The following is a 20,533-nucleotide window of genomic DNA, read 5'->3' on the forward strand; positions in this document are numbered from 1 at the left end:
AAAAGAAAGCAAAAAAATAAACAAAATCAAAGATTCAACAGTACTAAGTCCTGTCGCTTTTAAATCTATTGTCACCTGTTTAGCAGGAGTGGGGCCGGTGCTGCCCGGTGCCACAGCAGTCATTCTTTTATTAATGGTGGCTTCTCATTCAAAGCAGAGTTTACTTTTAAATACATTTCTAAGATGTGTATGACACTGGATTTGCCCACTTCTGACCTTTAAGTACAGCTGATTCTTCTACACAGCAAGATGAATTCTTCAGCTGTATCTGAGCACCATCATTCTTCCAACCAGTGTTGCCAACTTAGCGACTTTGTCGCTATATTTAGCGAGTTTTCAGACCCCCTAGTGACTTTTTTTCTAAAAAAAGTCGCTAAAAAAAGACGTGAAAGCGCATATCGCTTTTACTCTCAACAAGCAGCGGGTGCTGTAACGCAGTCAGTTCTTCTTTTACTCTTATGCTGTTTTGTGGATCACAAGGTTTAAAACTACTTATAAACACACACACACAGAGTAACTCCACCAGAGTGCCTATTTCGGGTCACTTTTGCCGGTCCAAGCCCGGATAAAGGAGCAGGGTTGGAATTGTGACATTAAAAAAACCAATAATTGCTAAAAGAAATTTAATTTGTAGTTCTAAATAAATTCTAAATGCATTTAGGACGTTTTTTACTCACTTTATGTCTCTTCCACGATGTTATTTCTCTCTCCAACAACATAGGTTACAATTACATTAGCATGACCAATTATGCAAATTAGGTGATGACGTCATTTAGCGACTTCTAGGACAGCCAATAGCGATTTTCCTTACTGAGGAGTTGGCAACACTGCTTCCAACGGCAGCACTCAGTCTAGCTGCTGGCCATGATGACAGCACACATGATCTGTGGAGTTCCTCTTCAGGATCTTCTTATCATTCATCAGACCACAACACGGCTCCTTTTCCACATCATGTGGTCCTGTAGAAAAAGCAAAAGCAAATACTAAAAACTAAAACAGATATGGTATACTTTAACCATATCCAAGTGAAAGTTGAGCTTTTTAAAGCGGGATCCTGGGTTCTTACATTCTTCATACAGTAAATCCCATAACTATCGCTCTTTATTATGTAATACTTCTTTTGATTAGCTCTACTTACCCTTTCACAACATCTGTGCTTTGGTGAAGGTTTGGCAGTAACAGTTAACTGACAGCATAGATGTGTTTCTTTGTTGACAGTATTAGTTCCACATGATTGAGCTGTAGAAGCAAAGTCAAGATGTAGGTATCACTCGCAGTGGCTGGCATCTAGAATAGATGAAGGGCTAGTCATTTTAAATAGGATACAATGAGATTCGGAGTGCTATTGCACAAGTTTAAAGCTACATAAAGCCATTTATGATTAAATAAAGCTTACATAAGAACACCAAAAGAATGTTACTCAAAAAATAAGAATTAAAAACTGAGTACTAAGGCTACGTCCACACGTACCCGGGTATTTTTTAAAACACTGATTTTTCTATGCGTTTGCACCTTTCGTCCACACGTAAACGGCGTTTTCGGTCACTCAAAACAGAGATTTTTAAAAACTCCGGCCAGGGTGGACATTTTTGAAAACTCCGTTTTTGCATTTACGTGTGGACGAGAAAAACGGAGAAAACGCAGCGTCAAAGGTGTGCGCCTTTTTTGACGTCACACTGCGCGCCACGTTATTGTTTCGGTGAAATGAATTTCTACAATACTGTTACTGTTAATTGTTCTCTCTGCAGTGTTTAAATGCTTACATATACACACACAGTTACTGTCCCTCCACACATACGACTCGGTTCTGCTTCTATGCCCCAGCTTTGTTTACTATTTTCCACCGAGGCTTCTAGACTTCTGATTGGCCAACATTTCTACACGGTTAGGAATATAGCGCCACCTGTTGCTTTGGCATGTTCCTAGCAGCGTTTTCCTTCATTTCTGCCTTTACGTGTGGACGGGATTATTTTTGAAAATGAAAACGGAAAATCTCAGTTTTCAAAAATACCCGTGTACGTGTGGACGTAGCCTAAAACTAACCTTTATTTGAGAGTGGTGTAATCCTATTGTAAACTAATCCATCTACTGCAAGTTAAAACATGCACACTAATATGGCAGGTTACTCATCTCAGTGATGGTTGTGTTTTTGACTGTCCTGCTGGGTCCTTCTGCCACCTTCTCTCAACCACTGAATACGACCCACATTCCAGTAGCCAGTCTATCTGTCATGGTGTGTTTTATATGATTATTGTCTTCTGATCTAGTTTATTCTGATGTTGGTATTCTGTGTTAGTGATGTGCGATACCACTGATTTCCTTTCCGATCCGATACCAAGTAATATTCAGGGTGGTATCGACAATACTGATCCGATACCGATACTTTATACAAAAACGTATTTTATTTATTGTATCTCAAATTATAGCGTCATAATGATTACAGGACATCAGATTACTTGTTCTTATCACTTAATAATGCAGAGTTTATCATATAGAAATATAACAACTGAAGTTGTGCTATTTGAACACCTTGCCTGCCTGCAGCACTAAAGGACTCTGTGAGAGACGTCTGTCTCGCCCTAGCAGCACCTGTCCCTCTCCTCCTCTTCAGTTCTTCTCAACATACACGCCTCATATTCTGTGATATGATTTACTTTGAGGTGTTTGACAAGGTTAGTGATGTTGCCACAACCATACATGCCAACCCTCCCGATTTTTCCGGGAGAATCACGGAGCCACCATTCTCCCGAATTTCCACCTGGACAACAAAATTAAAAAAACCATATCGCAGAATTCATAGCGCGGCCCAGCCAATTCCAGTTTCCAACAATGGCGGCAGCTACTTAGTTTTAATATTACTCCTATTTCTCTTTCTGGGTCGCAAAAAAAAACCTTTAAACATATTTTCAGGTAAGAATGTAGCTGTGTAAACTTCAAATATCTGAGCCGACCGACACATCGTCTTCAAACCCCCGCGGTCTTTCGCTACTCGGGTTAAACATGATATACAAGTCACTTTGATAACTAAAAAATGTTATTGTTTGGCTTTTTCAGTGTTTTATTTGTTCGTTATTAAATCGGTTTGGCTGAGATTAAAGTTATTAGATTAGATTAAATTAAATGTAACTTTATTAATCCCTTGGGCGGGTTCTTCCGGGGTTTTCACACAGCTGAATAAATGTTAAACAGAAAACTAATTAAACAGAAGTGTGAGACGGTCGAGAGTTTACGCCAGCGCCCGGTTATATTTTAGATAGCAAGGAGCAGACGGCAGAGTTTCACTTCACCGAGGGAGCCTGTGACGTACTACCCGGCTTTCTTTAGACCGCGAAGGCCGGGTCCTCAGGTGGAAGCAGCCTCTGAATATGAAACACCCCCGCTGTTTCCGGGCCGGCCAATAATAACGGTGACATTTAACGTATTTTATCCGATAAATAAACACTGTAAAATGTATTTATCACCCCCCCAACAGCCCTTTTGAATATCTCCCTAATTCTGAGGTCTCAAGGTTGGGAAAGTATGGCCACAACACCTCACTTTTTTTGCCATATGTATCGCAAACCACGTCTCAGCTGTTTGTGGAGGTAAAATATGTCCGCACAATTACGCTCAGCCATTGTGAGTGCGCACGCCAAGGGGCTGCGAGACATTTATACAGCCGTATTTCGCACATGACTATGAAAGGCGTAAGAGGAAGTAGTTCCTTTGAATGTAGACAATCCGAATGTTATAGTTTCTTACCAGTGTGTTCCTGTTAATGATAAACTACAAATTTACCCTAAATTACTAAAATATCGATATTTTAATGTGAGAATCGATTCTAGAACATAAATGACTGGTATCGGAGGAATCGATATTTCAGGATCGATCCGCACATCACTATTCTTTGTCCTCCACTTGTGCCCTGTTCGTGTTGGGATTTCCTGTTTTATTCTGAAGGTCTGTGGTCATTGTGTTCAACTTGTATCCTCCAGTCATTATGTGTATTAGAATCAGCTGTGCTCCCACCTGTATGTCATTACCTGGTCTCCTTGTTTGTGTGTGTATATATAGTGGGTGTCGGTCTGTGCTTGTTGTCGGCTCGTCTGCGTTCCATGGTGTTCTGCCCCTCACCCTGTTTTGTATGATCTCAGGTTTGTTATTTAGTTTTCCCAGTTTAGGCTTCTTCAGTTATTTGTCGTCCCTCATTGCCTGTTTTGCCACTCCGCCACTTTTTAAATAAACGTCACTCGTATCATCAGTCACTGCCTGCATTTTGGGTCCTTTTTCCTCCAACACCACGCTGCTCGCCTCGACAGCCGTGACACTATCACAGGGCTAACACAGAGAAGCAGACAGCGATTCACACTCACATTCACACGTATGGGCAGTTTTAGAATCACCAGTCAACTTGCACGTCTTTGGGTAAGAGAAAACCCACACAGAAACGTGGACAACATGCACACTCCACACAGAAAGGCCCTGGCCAGGAAAATATTGCTAAAATATTCCTCCAGCTGTTTCTTTTTATTTTCATTTACTTATCCAGACTTTTTGTTGTTCCTGATGGAATTTTTTTAAAGATGCGCTGTAGTCATCTAATTCAAAATGATCTAATGTTTGTCATAAAATGGTACATTTTGTTAGTTTAAAGATGTTTTTACTATGTTATTTTGTGAATAAAATATGGGTTTATGTGATTTGCTATTGTGCTTGCATTTTGCTTGTATTTACGTTTTACTCATCATCTCAACTTTTTTCTTTGGAAGTTGGGTTGTAACATGACATTTTCCATTCATTTGTCCAGGTTTGCTCACCTTTACCACAACACAATGTTTGGCAGCCTCGCCTCTGTCAGTGCGCCCCAGGGTGGCTGTGGCTACAATGTAGCTGCCATCACCAGTGTGTGAATGTGTGGATGACTGGATGTGTAAAGCACTTTGGGGTCCCTAGGGACTAGTAAAGCGCTATACAAATACAGAACGTTTACCATTTACCATTCAGCCTTTGGTCCAGGTGTCACTATTATGGTTGACTGGCAGCATATTATGTTGACCGGATTGTAGGCCTTCAAGTCACAGCAGCTCAACACTTTTTCACTCAGACCCTGTGTAACACTGACTGTAAAATCAAGATACCAACACCATAGTGTAACAGTTGTAAGTTTGTTGTATGTGCATTACATAACTACTAGGAAATTAAGCCTGAAGCATAATCTAAAAGTATCCTGGTGTGTTTCCCTTATAGTTAACCTCTTAAGCCCCAAGCCTACCTGATCTCCTGCTTTTTGCCCCCGTATCAGGGGGCGTTGGGGCTTAAGAGGTTAAGCAGCAGTGAGTCAGCCAGGAACAATCTTCTTGTAGGTCTGGAACAAATGATGGGTTCAGGAAAACTGCAGGAAAAGAAAGAGTCAGTAAATCTCTGGTTTTTCATAGGGTTTCATCAGACAATGCTGCCATTATAAACTCTAGGGACGAGTGGGAGACTGGATGAAACGGATCTCTGATTTCCTCACCGACACCGACAAAATGCCTCAATCTGCTTACTGCGCACTCACCATGACACTTACTGCGAACTCACCATGACGCAGTAAGTGTCATGGTGGTCCACACATGTTCATAAAACTAAAAATAAAGACTGTTGCAATAGCTTTGAAGAAATGGAAACATCTAACTTAGTTTAAGTGCTAGTAGATGGATGATTCATATTTTAAAAATGCTTTATAAAAGCAAGCAAATAAATATTTTATTGTTATCTTCTGTTAGCAGTTATGTAGCTACCATTATTTATACCAATGTAACAGGTATATACTATACATAGTATATACACTATTTATATACATACAGCTACCAGTTATTTCTTGCAGTATTAAATAGTCTATATAGTCTATAGCAGGACAATTTGACTGCTCCACAGACTGCAGCCTCAAAAATAGCCAAACACTTGAACAACCAGGCACTGAAATTACTGCTTTAAACATTTTTATGCTTTTCATACCAGTAACTAAACCGATTATTTAGTTATTCCATGTTCACCTCATTTAGGTGCTCTGTTTCTTGCAAAATTGTTCCGCTCCTCACTCACGCCGATTGCTTAGAGTACTAATCAGGTGGAACCAGACGATCTTCATCGTCACACCTATATGCTGCGGGACAGTGGCTGGGAAACATTGTGTTAGAGGATACAGTAATTAAGCAGCTTTTATAGGTACAAATTTCCAGCACACCTTTAACTAGTCCACTCTGGTGGAACTTAAAGATATAAACAGTTTGGAAATAGTCCCAAAACTATTTCCAAAAGTTAGATCCTGCTGACGCAAAAGGTTTTTTGTTTGGGTTTTTTAATGCAACCTTGCTTTCCTTTCTTCTTGTTGGCTGAACACTTTTATACAGTATAGTACTGTATAGTACTGCTCCGTATTTTTCCTTTGATGTTGCCCTCAAGCTGCTAATTGGAGTTTGTTGGAGTTTGATAAAAGTCCATTTTTTTATTTTTATTTTTTTCAAACAGCTTGATACATGTTTCAGTGACGTTTTCTTGAAACTGGCAGCAAATGAAAATTATTTGTAAGTAAGTAAAATTTTATTTATATAGCACATTTCTAGATAAAAGATCACAAAGTGCTTTACAAGGTAAAAAAAACAAAAACAGTCAAAAGTTAACAAAATGCAATTTTAAAAAGATGTGTTTTTAGCTGTTTTTTTAAAAGTAATCACTGAGTCTGCAGATCTTAAGTTCTGAGGAAGAGAATTCCACAGTCTGGCGGCCACAGTAGCAAAAGCTCTATCACCCTTGGTTTTCAGTCTTGTATACTGAATAACAAGTCTGTAAAAGACACCTCTTACCGTTATCATGCCTCACAGATAGCCCATATGGCCCCCATTACCCACACCATTGTGTGTCAGCAACGCCCACCTACCAGCTGATCGTTGCCTGGGGCTGTCCTTGCTTTCCTTCTAATAATCACCTCCTTATTTTCATTTATATGCACTAGCTATATAAATGAAATGTTCTCTGATATCTCAGGAAAATGCAGTTGCCCCCAGGCCACTTTGTTTATCAGACTAACTTACTGCTGATTTTAAAGCCTAGCCCTATAGGCCAGAGTAAAGTGGTGCAGGGGAGGTTGTAAATTTGGTAATCATGTTTATCTGGGAGGAAAGTTATCTAAGTTCCAAAATGAGTCAGTGCTTGTTTGCACCTTTGTAATGCTGTGATTGCCAAGCCCAACACGTTCTCACTCCCAAAGCGTAACATTTTACGCTAGGTGACAAATCGTCAACATATTACGTTTTCGGCTACCCACCACGTTCCTAAATGACGACCTCGGAAAAATGAGGAAATATGAGAACCATATGGACTCAATCTACACATGTTCGCTCTTTTTCTTCAAATCGCTTAGAAACACGCTATTTAACATCATTAAAGTCATGGTTAAGCTCAGGAAAAAGGTTATGGTTAGGGCTGGAACGTCTATTACCGCGGGAGCGTCATTGCACTGGATTTCGCCCATAACCCGCCACGTACCATAAGAACGCCGAAGGTCTCCTTTTGCGTTCCTCAGGAACGCCCTGGGACGTGACAAAACGTCGGCATGTTACGCCTCGGGAGTGAGAACGGGCTCGCCAAGCCAAAGATTATCTCAACTCACAACCTGAAGTTCTGCTTTGAAGAGATGTATCTGTCTGATTTGTTTTGCCTTTGATGTCTTCAATAAAATTTTCTTGTACAGCATCTGCTAGCAGCCTCTTTAATGTGGGTTTTTTTTTTGGAAAGACGTCATTAACATAATTTAGAAAACAGAAACTATGATATCTTATACTGAACTTGCTAAACGGCCCCCAAACCTCTACAGAAAAATGTAGATGAGCAGAAGTAGATATAAAAACTGCAAGAACTCCAAGATTGTACTCTTATACCACAGGCTGCTTCAGTCAAGGACAATGATGACCTTCTTTCTATGAAACACATTCAAGTACATCCAGTATCAACCCATGTATTAATGCATCTTGGCAAACCACAACCTGATTGAATGGGTGTGAACCCATGGGGTCAAATTTGACCCCATGGGTTCTCCAGGGTTAAGGTGTGGTGAATCCACACAGCAGGGATCACTCTCTCAGCCAAAGCCTCGGTCAGATTTACTAAATGAGGCAAATTTGCACAAAGTTTTGTGGGTGATATGCTAACACTGCACTAATTTCAATTTTCAATTTGATAACTGTTTCATATTTGAGTTACTTTTAGTAAATAAATATTTTACTCAACAGCAGCAACTTCAAATTAACTCTGAAGGCAGGCTAATGACCAAAACAGGAGCTTTATGGAAAGTACAGAACGTCAACCCACAGACCTACCTCAGGGAAACATGGTTTTCAGTTCCAGAAGACGTGACCAGATGTAATTCAGTCAACACTAACCAAGTTTAGGGCCAGACTCAGTTCACTAAGCAATCATTTCTGGAACAGGCCCCTGGTTGACTGGATACATGAGATTGCAGTTTTTAAACACGTCCTGATTTTGTTAGAAATAACAAATTAAGAAATTCACTGAAAGACAGAAAGAGAGATTTGTGTGTTTGGCTACAGGATGTTTGTACAACCATAGGGAGTGTGTGTTTAGTACACTTCACCAGCAAATTATACTAATTTCTCTTTGATGTTAGACTCCTCTGGGTGCTTTTTGTCACAGATTCTAGGCCAAGCAGGGTAGTGTGTGCGTTTCAGTTGCTTCCAACTGGCAGTGCTACAGTGAATGAAGTAGCTGGAAAATGAACATCTGTAAGCCTCGACAACAAAAACAACTCTAAGGTTGTCAGCTGGACAAGGGTGGAGTGTCTACTAAAGGTTGGAAATGTGTTGCTGCCCCAGTATATGTAGTTCAGGTATTTTGGTGGTTTTCATGAGTCAGGGGAAAAGTGGAATGGGAGACTGACAAACTGATTGGTGTATGATCTGCTGTGGTAAAGAAAGAGATGTGTTACCTTGACTTATAGCTACTGAACTGTAGCTAGTGATAAAAAGAAAAGGGTCACAGACTTAAATGTGAGAAATGGGCTTCCTCTGAAAGGGTCAGCCTTAGGAACAGAGTAAGAAGCTTGTTCATTAAGGCAGCGCTCAGAGTATATCTGCTACTCTGTCACATCAAAAGGAGCCAGTTGAGGTCGTTTGGGCAACTGGGAAAATGTTACCTCTGTCTCTCTTCCACAGCATGTCTTTATCCTGTCTTCCTTCTCTCACCCCAACCGGTCGCAGCAGATGGCCCCGCCCCTCCCTGAGCCTGGTTCTGCCGGAGGTTTCTTCCTGTTAAAAGGGAGTTTTTCCTTCCCACTGTCGCCAAAGTGCTGCTCATAGGGGGTCATATGATTGTTGGGTTTTTCTCTGTATCTATGAAGCGCCTTGAGGCGACTTTTGTTGTGATTTGGCGCTATATAAATAAAATTGAATTGAATTGAATTGAATAGGTGGAAACCAAAACATGAACTCAAAATACTGCTTTATTGCAGGCGTGGGAGATATACAAAGAATAAACTACATTGGGAAATGCTAAACTAAAACACAGAGAGGCACAGCCATGAGGGACGACGCAACACAGAACTGAGGGAGACTGACAAATACCCAGAAAAATAACGAGGAACACAGGAGCACACAGGATTACAGCTGACACGGATAACTATAATGAGAAAAGGGAAGAGCAAACATAACATGACGGACACTGATGGAGACTATCAAAGTAAAACAGGAAGCAAAAAGACAAAGCTGGAGGGGAAGAAAGGACACAGAGGAGCACAAGGGAGAGAGGCAGACATGACGGGCTGGGAAAATGACAGCCCGTTCTCACTCCCGAGGCGTAACATGCTGATGTTTTGTCACGTCCCGCGGCGTTCCTGAGGAACGCGAAAGGAGACCTTCGGCGTTCTTATGGGACGCGGCGGGTTATGGGCGAAATCCAGTGCAATGACGCTCCCGCGGTAATAGACGTTCCAGCCCTGTATTCCAGCCCTAAACCTAACCTTATCCCTAGCCCTAACCATAACCTTTTTCCTGATCTTAACCAGGACTTTAATGATGTTAAATAGCGTGTTTCTAAGCGATTTGAAGAAAAAGAGCCAACATGTGTAGATTGAGTCCATACGGTTCTCATATTTCCTCATTTTTCCGAGGTCGTCATTTAGGAACGTGGTGGGTAGCCGAAAACGTAATATGTTGACAATTTGTCACCTAGCATAAAATGCTACGCTTTGGGAGTGAGAACGTGTTGAAAATGAAGACAGAAAACATAACAGACTTAAAACACGAAGGGAAACACGGTACGAGAACTCACACCACAAAAACAAAACAAAACACAGACACACAGAGGGCAAAGACACAAGGGGAAAATACTAAATAATCAGGGAGCAAAACAGGGAACATAAAGACTACTAAAGAACCAAAACATAGCCCAAAATACAGAAATATCACAAGGAAAAACAAAATGCTGGGTCAGAGAGGGACAAAATGTAAGACAACGTTGCAGAGAAAAAACAGAGTAACATACAGGTAAAGGAAACAGCTTCACTCAATATTTTTTCAAACAACGATCAGGCATTGCCTCTTAAGTAGAAGGCAGGGAAACAGATAATCACCAACACAAGAGTTAATTTATTCCAGGTATCCTATTCCAAGGGTGGGAAACCATTGGAAATACAAGGAGTGTTAACAAACACACTGCCAAAGATGGAGGGAGCAAGAGATAAAATAATAAAGGAAAGAGAACGACAAAAAGAGTGAGCCAGCACAGGACAACTGGAGGACATGACAACCCTGGGCTGTCGAACTACTCCATAACCCATTTTCCATTAGATAACAGCCACTAATTTAACAAATCTGCCTCAGTTTGGGAAATTGGAAATTGCGCTCATGTCAGGGACATGAGCGCAATTTCAAAGAAAAAACAACAGCTGTCTGTGCTTCTCCTTAGAAGATGCATATTTACAAAAAAATCCAGCTAAGTGAGAACACTAACTTGGACATGGGTCAAATGAAATATCTTAGAGTCGTCGGCTCTGTCTGTGTTTCTCTTTACAAAGGGAATAAATAAAGGGCTCCTTACATCTTCACCATTGCACCCTGCTCTCTCTCATTCATACACACATGTTTGTCTCACATATACTAATAGGAGGAATCTGTCAGCCTGTCTATTGCACTACAAACAGGAACTGATTTCAGTTATTTTTTTCTTTTTAACGGCCCATCAACCTACTTTCAGGCCATTTTTTCTAAGGCAACGTTTTTACACAGATAACTAAAAACCTATTAAAGATAAAAGCTGGAAATTTCTATCATCAAAATGAATGAGGATCTGGCACTTTAGAAAAGAAGATAAATTCAAGTTGTTCCATAAAGTAACATAACAGGCTCAGGGAGGGGCGGAGCCATCTGCTGGCCGCAGGTTGGGGTGAGAGAAAGAAGACAGGATAAAAGACATGCTGTGGAAGAGAGACAGAGATGAATAACAGATATGATTCAATGCAGAGAGGTCTGTTAACGCATGTTGAGTGAGAAAGGAGAGTGAAGGGAAATACTCAATGCATCATGGGAATCCCCTGGCAGTCCACCTATTGCAGCATAACTAAGGGAAGATTCAGGGCCACCTGATCCAGTCCTAACTATTAGGGGTGCAACGATACTCGTATCGATATTGAACCGTTCGATACAGTGCTTTCGGTTCGTATGCATATGTATCGAACAATACAAAATTTTTAATTTATTTTATCAACTTTCCTTCTGACGATGCTGTCTGTGTTGAGCGCTCAGTGGATCTGCGCTCGACAGTGCAGCCTAGGCGGAGTAGTCGAATGCAGATTCACTGAGCGCAGGGCAAGCTAGCGAGACAGAAGTTAAGCTCTCCTTGCAACATGGCAAATTGAACCTCCCCCACCCTCATTCAGATCTGGCGTTTGGAACTATTTTGGTTTTCATGTGACGTGTGACCCTGAAGGTAAGCGTGTCATGGACTAAAGTAAAACAGTATGTCGGATGTGCCACGCAATGCTCAATTACATTGGTGGGAACTAGTGCATTAGCACAGTTAGCTCGTTAAGGTGTTGGCCGCCCAGCCCCAAGCACGTGGTGATCCGCGGTAGCTCGTTAATGGAGATTTGCCGTGTTGTGGCGTTAACGTCATTTCAACGAGATTAACGCTGACAGCACTAGTGGGAACACAACGAATATGACTGCACATTTACTCCGACATCATCCTAGTGCAAAGACAAGTGGAAGCAGACAAAAACAACAAGCATGCATGCTACAAACTTTAGCCGAGTCATTTAGACAGCCGTTAGCACATGATTCTCCTTATGGGGACCTGATATGTTTAATATGCTGCTGAGAATATAGCCCAGAAGAAGCGTATAGTATAGCTTTTATTTTGGAAAGAGACATTTCTCTGTAATAAACTCTCTTTTCCAAAGATGAGGGATTTCTCAATCAGATGGATTTATTATTTTATTACTTTGTTGTTTCAGCAACATTAAATTTAAAAACTGTACTTTTGAGTTAAAATATACAATTATAATTTTAATAAATGACAAATTAAAAATCATGAACATTTTTTTTGTATCGAAAAAATATCTAACTGTGACACCAAAGTATCGAACCGAACCGAACCGTGAATTTTGTGTATCATTGCACCCCTACTGACTATATGCTTTAGCAAAAAGGAAAGTTTTAAGCCTAATCTTGAAAGTAGAGATAGTGTCTGTCTCCCGAATCCAAACTGGAAGCTGGTTCCACAGAAGAGGGGCCTGAAAACTGAAGGCTCTCCCTTCTACCCTGCTTTAATTCTTTGATGTCTTGTATACTAAGGCCTGCAAAACCCCACACTGACAAAATGAAATAAATAAATAAACTCTATTAAGAGTTTATACTTATTGGTGTCGGTGCCCTGCAGTTTTTAGATCTCACCCTGGGTCAACACACCTGAATCAAATGATTAAATGTGTACTGTACTTGTATAGCACTTTTCTTGTCCCTAAGGACCCCAAAGCACTTTACACAATCAGTCATCCACCCATTCACACACACATTCACACACTGGTGATGGCAAGTTACATTGTAGCCACAGCTGCCCTGGGGCGCACTGACAGAGGCGATGCTGCCGGACACTGGCGCCACCGGGCCCTCTGACCACCACCAGTAGGCAACGGGTGAAGTGTCTCGTCCAAGGACACAACGACCGAGACTGTCCAAGCCGGGGCTCGAACCGGCAACCTTCCAATTACAAGACGAACTGCCAACCCTTGAGCCACAATCGCCCCCTAGTTCATTAGTTCATTAGTTCATTACCAGGCCTCTGGAGAACTTCAAGACATGTTGAGGAGGTAATTTAGCCTTTAAATCAGCTGTCTTGTATCAAGTTACATCCAAAACCTGCAAGACACCAGCCCTCGAGGCCTGGAGTTCGACACCTGTGATTTAGACTGACTAAGCTGGGTTTTTTTTCTTGCTTGGATGTTGATGTTTTTGACCTTTTTTCCTCTGTCTGGTTTTATGTAATTTTGAACGTAAAATCTTACAGTCAGGGAAAGTTTGCCCACTAACAAAGAAATGATCATTCTATCATTTCAATAGTAGGTTGACAGAGATGACACAACAATAACAAAAATAAATAAATAAAAATAAAAAAATCCAGAAAACTGCATTTCAAAAAATTTAAAAATGAATTTGCCTTTTCATGCATTTCTAACTAAAATGTGAAAGTAGTTGCTAATCCTCTTTGTTTTAGTGGTTGCCATAGGAGATCATCTTGTGGATTGTCAGAACCAGCACCCCAATAAAGGAAGTGTGAATCGGCTCTCTGTTTAAAAAGCCCAAATCTCTGATCTACAAGTATTACCCAGCAGGCGATCCAGGGTTCAGATTAAGCTAGTGAATGAAAGGACTCGCCTGGTCCTACCTCTCTCTCCATGAATGTCCACCTACTCTGGCAAAAACTGGGGCCTGAGCATACTTGCAGGCCAGGTATCTAATCACCACACCTGTTATAGCAACTCCCAATGGACTTGGAATATAACTAGGTACAGTTTAGGGGCCTGACATAGGCCAAATTAGTCTGAAGCTATCTATGCAGGATCAAGCTTTAAGTAACTAAGAGTAATGCTGGTCTTTCAGTAGCCAGTTCACCACTTTAGATCAGAGTGGACTGGCTGAGCAACTATTAAATTTACCATTTTACATATAAATATACTGATCAGCTATATCCTCCTGTTTATGGCTATCTTTTGACTTTTAGTGGCACCTTTAATAGTTATGCTTTATAATGTCCTAACTTAATGAGTTTAATGAGTCATATGATATAGCCAATGTCTGGTCTTGGGAAAGGTTAACATCTGTTTTAAGACTTTATCTTCTGTATCAACTAGTCAAAGTGAGTAACAAATATAGAAGATAGTGAACACGATAGGAAGTTAATTCATTAGCTGGTTTAATTTTCATTTTACAGATATAATTTTCATCTATAAATTCACATAATGAAAGATTGACTCCCCACTGAACTCTGTTGCATCAATATTGCTTCAAATATCTACTTTATGCACCACAGTTATTCTGTGGTGCATAAATTAAAGGCTGCTTAAAAAGCAGAATATTAAAAAGAAAGTTCACTGTTTGATAGATTTACATTGAGAGCTCCACTGTAAATCTATCAAAGCCACATTCAACACATAGAATAAACTCAAGATCATTTATCTGCTTTGTTTGGAACAATGAGGAAACAGGCCTCATCTGGCCATAAAGCTGCATGCCTATCAATTGTCCAATATACAAGTCCCAAAGAGTTCATGCAGTCCTGAAAGGATTGACATTTTAAGGATTCCAAGTATTAAAAACAGTCCTTATATTGAAAATTAGATTTGAATCTTAAACTACAGAGAGCAAAATTAAAAACCAGCTCAAAGACAAAGTAATCCCCACAATATATCTGCTTTAGAAACATGTACATTTAGAAGTGAAGGTTATAATGCTACCAGCCTATCTGTTCATTATTGCCTTTGTTACATTTTGAAGTTCAGGGTCTGGCTGCTGGGCTGGTGTCAGCATACACTCAGCTTTAGTGTGAGTGCTCAGTATACAAAAGACATATTTGTTGATTTTCGGTGAGTGGTGATCCTAGGTGAACACTTGGAAATAATGAAATGGAGTGGCTGCAGAAAAGAATCATCGATGAAACCAGTGAAAATATTGTCTTCGTTAAAGAAGTAGGTCTTCCCAGGAATCAGTTTAGGATAGCTACAGCGATCATTTGTTTCCAGGACGTAGGGCAAAGGCAGAGCTTTCACTTTGGCCTTCATCCCATAGACCTTCAAAACATTCCTGAACACAACGCTCTGCAGAGAGACACTTTCCACAGCCCCAATGTACACTAAGGAGAAAGATACACAAATATATTACACTACAAATTCATATCAATTCATAAATATCGTTTTTTTTTACCAATATGTTTTTATAATACCTCTGCAAAGATTAGCTTTATTCAAATTATTCACAGATAGAACTCTGGATTCTAAAAAAAAAAGAACATTATAGACATATTATTGGTAAAGTGAGATCTCTAGGTTGTGCCATCAAGATAAATTGACATGAAATTAAGTCCTACTTTGTAGGAGAGAATGTGTAACATCTAAACAGACCTTTTATCATCTTTCTCTGATCCTGTCCTGCTTCATGGATCGATCTCAGCCTCCCAGCACAGCATGACCACAGGCTGGTGTTATAGTAGAGGTGACCACAGCAGCTAAACCCTGTCTTGGCAGAGTACAGCACCTCTTTGTCCTCACTTGAGCAGCAAATGTCCTGGATTTGAAGATATATAATCAATTATGGTTAATGAAAGCACAACCGTTTGCAGTCATTGAGTCATTGTGCTAATTCAGGCAGTCCACAATCTCACATTCATGGTAAGATGTTGCTACAGGTCAGCTAAATTTTTACACATGGTCGTAAAAAAAAAAAAAAAACTTCCTTGACTTGCTTGAGTTATAGTTTAAACCTGCTTAAAACCTAATAATAATAGTTATGGTGCAACATAAGCTGTATTTAAATTAGAGATCCTTCTTTAAAATAATATGTATGTCAATGACCTCGTCAATAGCTTCAATGCTAAAATGTTAAATGTAATGGACGCTATTGCTCCCATTAAGGTGAAGGTTATCTCTGGAAGGAAAAAGTCTCCCTGGAGAAACTCCACACTGGTGAAAAATCAAAAAAGAGAGTGTAGGAAAGCTGAGCGCAGATGGAGACAAACTATCCTCCAGGTTCATTATGACATCTATAAAGAGAAACTTCACAATTAGAATTTACAGCTGAGGAGTGCAAGAAGGTCCTACTTCTCTGGCATCATCACCAAAAACAGTCATAATGCTCGGGTCTTAATTTCTACAGTTGACAGGCTAACAAACCCTCCTGTGTCAGTGGCAGCTGAACTTCACTCGACCATGGCCTGCAATGACTTTGCCAAATTCTTCATAGAAAAAATCCAAAAGATTAGATCAGTAATTGGTACATCAACAGCAGATTCAGGATATGTACTGTGTCCACCGAAAAACTGTTTAAACACCATGAAACAGTTTCACCCTATTAACAGCAAAGACTTGGAGGACATCTTAGCTCAACTGAACTCCTCCTCTTGCTGTTTAGATGTCCTGTCAACACGTTTTCTCAAAAAGGTCTCAAAGACTTTGGAGTCAGACCTGTTACAGATCGTGTGTTTCCAGAACCACTAAAAACTGCTATAATTAAACCTGTACTGAAAAAGGACAATCTTGACAAGACACAAATGAACAACTACAGGCCAATCTCAAATCTCCCATTTTTAATCATTGAAAAAGCAGTTTCTCAACAGCTCAATTACTTCTTAAAACAGAATAACTGCTATGATGCCTTCCAGTCAGGTTTTAGACAGAACCACAGCACTGAAACCGCTCTGACCAAAGTGTTCAATGACATATGTCTGAATACAGACAGTGAAAAAATGTCAGTCTTAGTTTTACTGGATCTCAGTGCAGCATTTGATACAGTTGACCACAACATATTACTCAAACGACTGGAGAACTGGGCAGGTCTTTCAGGAACTGTACTAACCTGGTTCAAAACATACTTAGAAAACAGGAAATACTTTGTATCAATAGGTAACTTCACATCTGAGCAGACAAGTATCACATGTGGAGTTCCCCAAGGTTCTCAAGCTCTGAATGGTTTAGGACCAAAATACATCAATGACCTCCTGACCCAGTATGAACCTTCCAGATCCCTCAAGTCTTCTGGATCTGTTTTTAATCAGTTCCCAGAGTCAGAACCAGACACGGAGAAGCTGCATTCAGCTTTTATGCTCCATATATCTGGAACAAACTCCCAGAAAGCCTCAGATCAGCTGAAACACTCAGTTTATTTAAATCCAGGTTGAAGACTCACCTGTTCTCAGCTGCATTTGAATAAAGCACCAAATCCACACTTTTAAGCTTAAATTTCAAAGCTTACATTTTAACTACTGATTTACTGTTCTGATTTTATCTGCTGTTTTTTTCTATCAATTTTAAATCATGCTTTTTATTTGTTTTTGTTTTTTGTGTCTCTGTAAAGCATCCCCTTGTTGTTGAATTGTGCTATATAAATAAACTTGCCTTTCATATGTCTGTGGCGGGGCGTGGCCTGCGGTGCCGCGCAGAGGAGGCGGACGCACCTGCACGGCATCCGCAATCACGCCCCGCCGATATAAATATTGTACTGGGTCCTGTGGTGGGGGTTGTTGTGCTAATGTTGAGCGGGCAGCGGGAGAGCTGCAGCTCTGTGAGTATTGTGGACAGCAACCGTGTGAGTCAATAAAGTATGCCGCAGAGCATGAATTTGCACCCGGGTCTGCCGTGGTTGTTTACAGTGGTGCCGAAACCCAGGGCCAGCAGAGGGAGGAGCTGGCGGCCACGCAGCGGGAGCAGGCGGCGGTGTGGCGCCGCAGGCGGGAAGAGCTGCAGGAGCAGACTGAACGGCACCTGCAGAGGATGGAATATCTGGCGGCGCTGATCCGGTCCTGCCCGACACCACCGCCGCCCCCACCGGCAATCCCCAATGGCGCTGGAGTGGAGGAAATCCAGTCCGTGCAGGCGCCCGTGCCGGCCCCCAGGTTGCGACCAGCTAGCACGCAGCCTGCCACAGCGCCTGTCCCCACACCTCGCGTGGGAGCCGCTGGGGTTCGGCAGGGCCCGGTGCCCGTTCCTGCGCCCCGGAAGAAGGCGGTGGAGCCGGCGCTAGGAGCCGGCAGCGGTGGAGGCGGCGCCCGAGGAGCCGCTCCAGCCGGGAGAGGCAGCGGCGGAGGCCGGGCCCGAGGAGCCGCTCCAGCCGGGAGAGACGGCACCGGAGGCGGCGCCCGAGGTGCCGCTCCAGCCGGGAGGGACGGAGAAGCCGCGGGATAAGTCGGAGGGGCCTGTGCTAGGGGAGTCCGCGCCACCGAAGCCCGAGGTCGGCGGGGTGAGCAGAGCGGCCTCACCTCCACCAGAGGCCGGTACCTGCCGGACAACTGCCCAGCCGCCTGCGAGCCGGGGCGCACGACCGTGCCGACCGCGCCGCGTCCACCTGCCACGCAGCTGACCTCCGGACCAGCTTCGCCGACGCTGCTGGGTTCGCGGGCGACCACCTGAACTCACAACTCCCCGTCGCTTGGCCAGGGCCCGGGGGCGCCGACGGTCCGGGCTGATCCCCTCTCCCGCGCGCGGTGGGGGGAGTAGGTTCGGCCGGATGGTTCCCCGGCCTCAGTCGGGCGATGGGGGTATGTGGCGGGGCGTGGCCTGCGGTGCCGCGCAGAGGAGGCGGACGCACCTGCACGGCATTCGCAATCACGCCCCGCCGATATAAATATTGTACTGGGTCCTGTGGTGGGGGTTGTTGTGATAATGTTGAGCGGGCAGCGGGAGAGCTGCAGCTCTGTGAGTATTGTGGACAGCAACCGTGTGAGTCAATCAAGTATGCCGCAGAGCATGAATTTGCACCCGGGTCTGCCGTGGTTGTTTACAATGTCTTTAAGCTCTTCACAATACAGACAGTCAGAGACCAAATGCATTCTAACATGCTGTTAAACAAAGCTTCAAACAAAGCTTCTGTTCAGTAAATAATACTTCAATTGCATAGTGGTATGGACCTGCTGGTTGCCTCAGGGTTTTTCTCCTGTCTTATCATTTTCTATCAGTTATAAGTTTCCTTTCTTTAAACATTATCCTTCATTTTTTTCACACAAAAAGGCATAAAAATCTGCCGAGGTATACTAGTCACTGTGATAATCCCTCGTGAATAAGAGAGTAGCCAAAAGTAGCTTTTATAGTAGCTAAATCATGTTTTGTATACAACATTTTTAAAATGACCACAAGAGCAAGATGAAGCCTGTCAGAATTGCGCATAACAATAGTAGAAAATACAAAATGATTTGTTGCTGCCATTTGTGTCACTGACTTTACCTGTGGCCTTTGCAGAATGGATCCACAGCATTGTGCGTCCCCTCCATGCTTGTCTAATGATGTCAGATTGTACAGTGTTCCTGCACAGCACTTCATCTTTGGGTCTTTAATGTTGTAGGCTTTGACTCCACAGCAGTAAATGTTTTCTGATTTGAGATGCCTGGTTGGGAAACAGAGGGACAAATTAATATCAAATAAGAAGAGTGATAAATATGTTCATAAGAGGGCGAATTACATTAGTCTATATGTGTATTGCTAAATGTTAGCATAAAAGAATGTCTTCATTTGTGCACTGAAAAAAACAGAACATCATCAGAGTTGCTGGATCTGCGTCTATATGGCTCTGTAGTTTAAGGTTTGTATTCTTAACTAGTAATTATATGGTCATGGGTCTAATGCCACGTTAGAAAGTAATGCAAAATATTGATAAGATAATTTTCTCCAGGGATTAAAAAAAGGAAAAACAATGCATTATGTTTTAAAAAGCAATGAGCAATGTTCATTAACTTATTTTTTTTTTTTATTATAAGATTCCTCTCATTGACATATGACACATAACAAATAAAGAAAGACATAAAAATAAATATGATCTTCTTTTGGTATCGCCACAACTAGCAGCAAAATTCGTGAAAACAAGCTCTGATAGTTACTGCATCTTACGAGCCGCCAAGATTCAGCAAGTTCAACTGTTACAAAGCCTACCATAAAACAGCAACTGAGACCTGGATATGAATAGCTACTGAGTTGTATGATAATTCATACATTAACACTGGTTCCAGCACATATGGCAATACAAAACATTGAATGTTGCAATAAATGCAGTTACTGAATATGAAAGTACATTCATTGAACACTGGAGTCATGACAAGCATGCACATGCACAGGTTTCAACAATAAACTTAAACTGAAAAAGCACCAAGCCCAGACAGAGACGCCGAGTGGTGAGGCAGAGAAATTATTTCAGTAACTCGATGCATTGAAAGGAAAAATAGGTGGGAAAGACCTTCGGTATGTCTGCCTGTCACGTAAATGATTTGCTTTATTAATCTCAGAGGAGATTATGTGGGCACAGTTGTT

General features: G+C 41.7%; 1 protein-coding gene and 1 long non-coding RNA gene across 2 annotated transcripts in view; one reads left to right on the forward strand and one right to left on the reverse strand.

The window, feature by feature from the left end:
- LOC146503276 (uncharacterized) overlaps positions 1 to 20,533 on the forward strand; it is a 195,439-nt gene that overhangs the window by 61,365 nt on the left and 113,541 nt on the right. The gene's annotated exons all lie outside the window — the stretch shown is intronic.
- The window catches only part of LOC146503279 (uncharacterized), an 18,217-nt gene continuing 12,101 nt past the window's right edge, over positions 14,418 to 20,533 (reverse strand). Inside the window, exons 12-15 of the mRNA XM_085131692.1 lie at positions 19,457 to 19,616; positions 15,647 to 15,809; positions 15,469 to 15,519; positions 14,418 to 15,378 (exon numbers count right to left, since the gene is read on the reverse strand). Of these exons, the coding sequence (XP_084987818.1) occupies positions 15,080 to 15,378; positions 15,469 to 15,519; positions 15,647 to 15,809; positions 19,457 to 19,616 (673 nt within the window). The 3' untranslated portion in view covers positions 14,418 to 15,079. The remainder of the gene's footprint in view (positions 15,379 to 15,468; positions 15,520 to 15,646; positions 15,810 to 19,456; positions 19,617 to 20,533) is intronic.

The sequence above is a fragment of the Neolamprologus multifasciatus genome, chromosome 14 (assembly GCF_963576455.1).
Source record: "Neolamprologus multifasciatus chromosome 14, fNeoMul1.2, whole genome shotgun sequence".
NCBI classification, from domain to species: Eukaryota; Metazoa; Chordata; class Actinopteri; order Cichliformes; family Cichlidae; genus Neolamprologus; species Neolamprologus multifasciatus.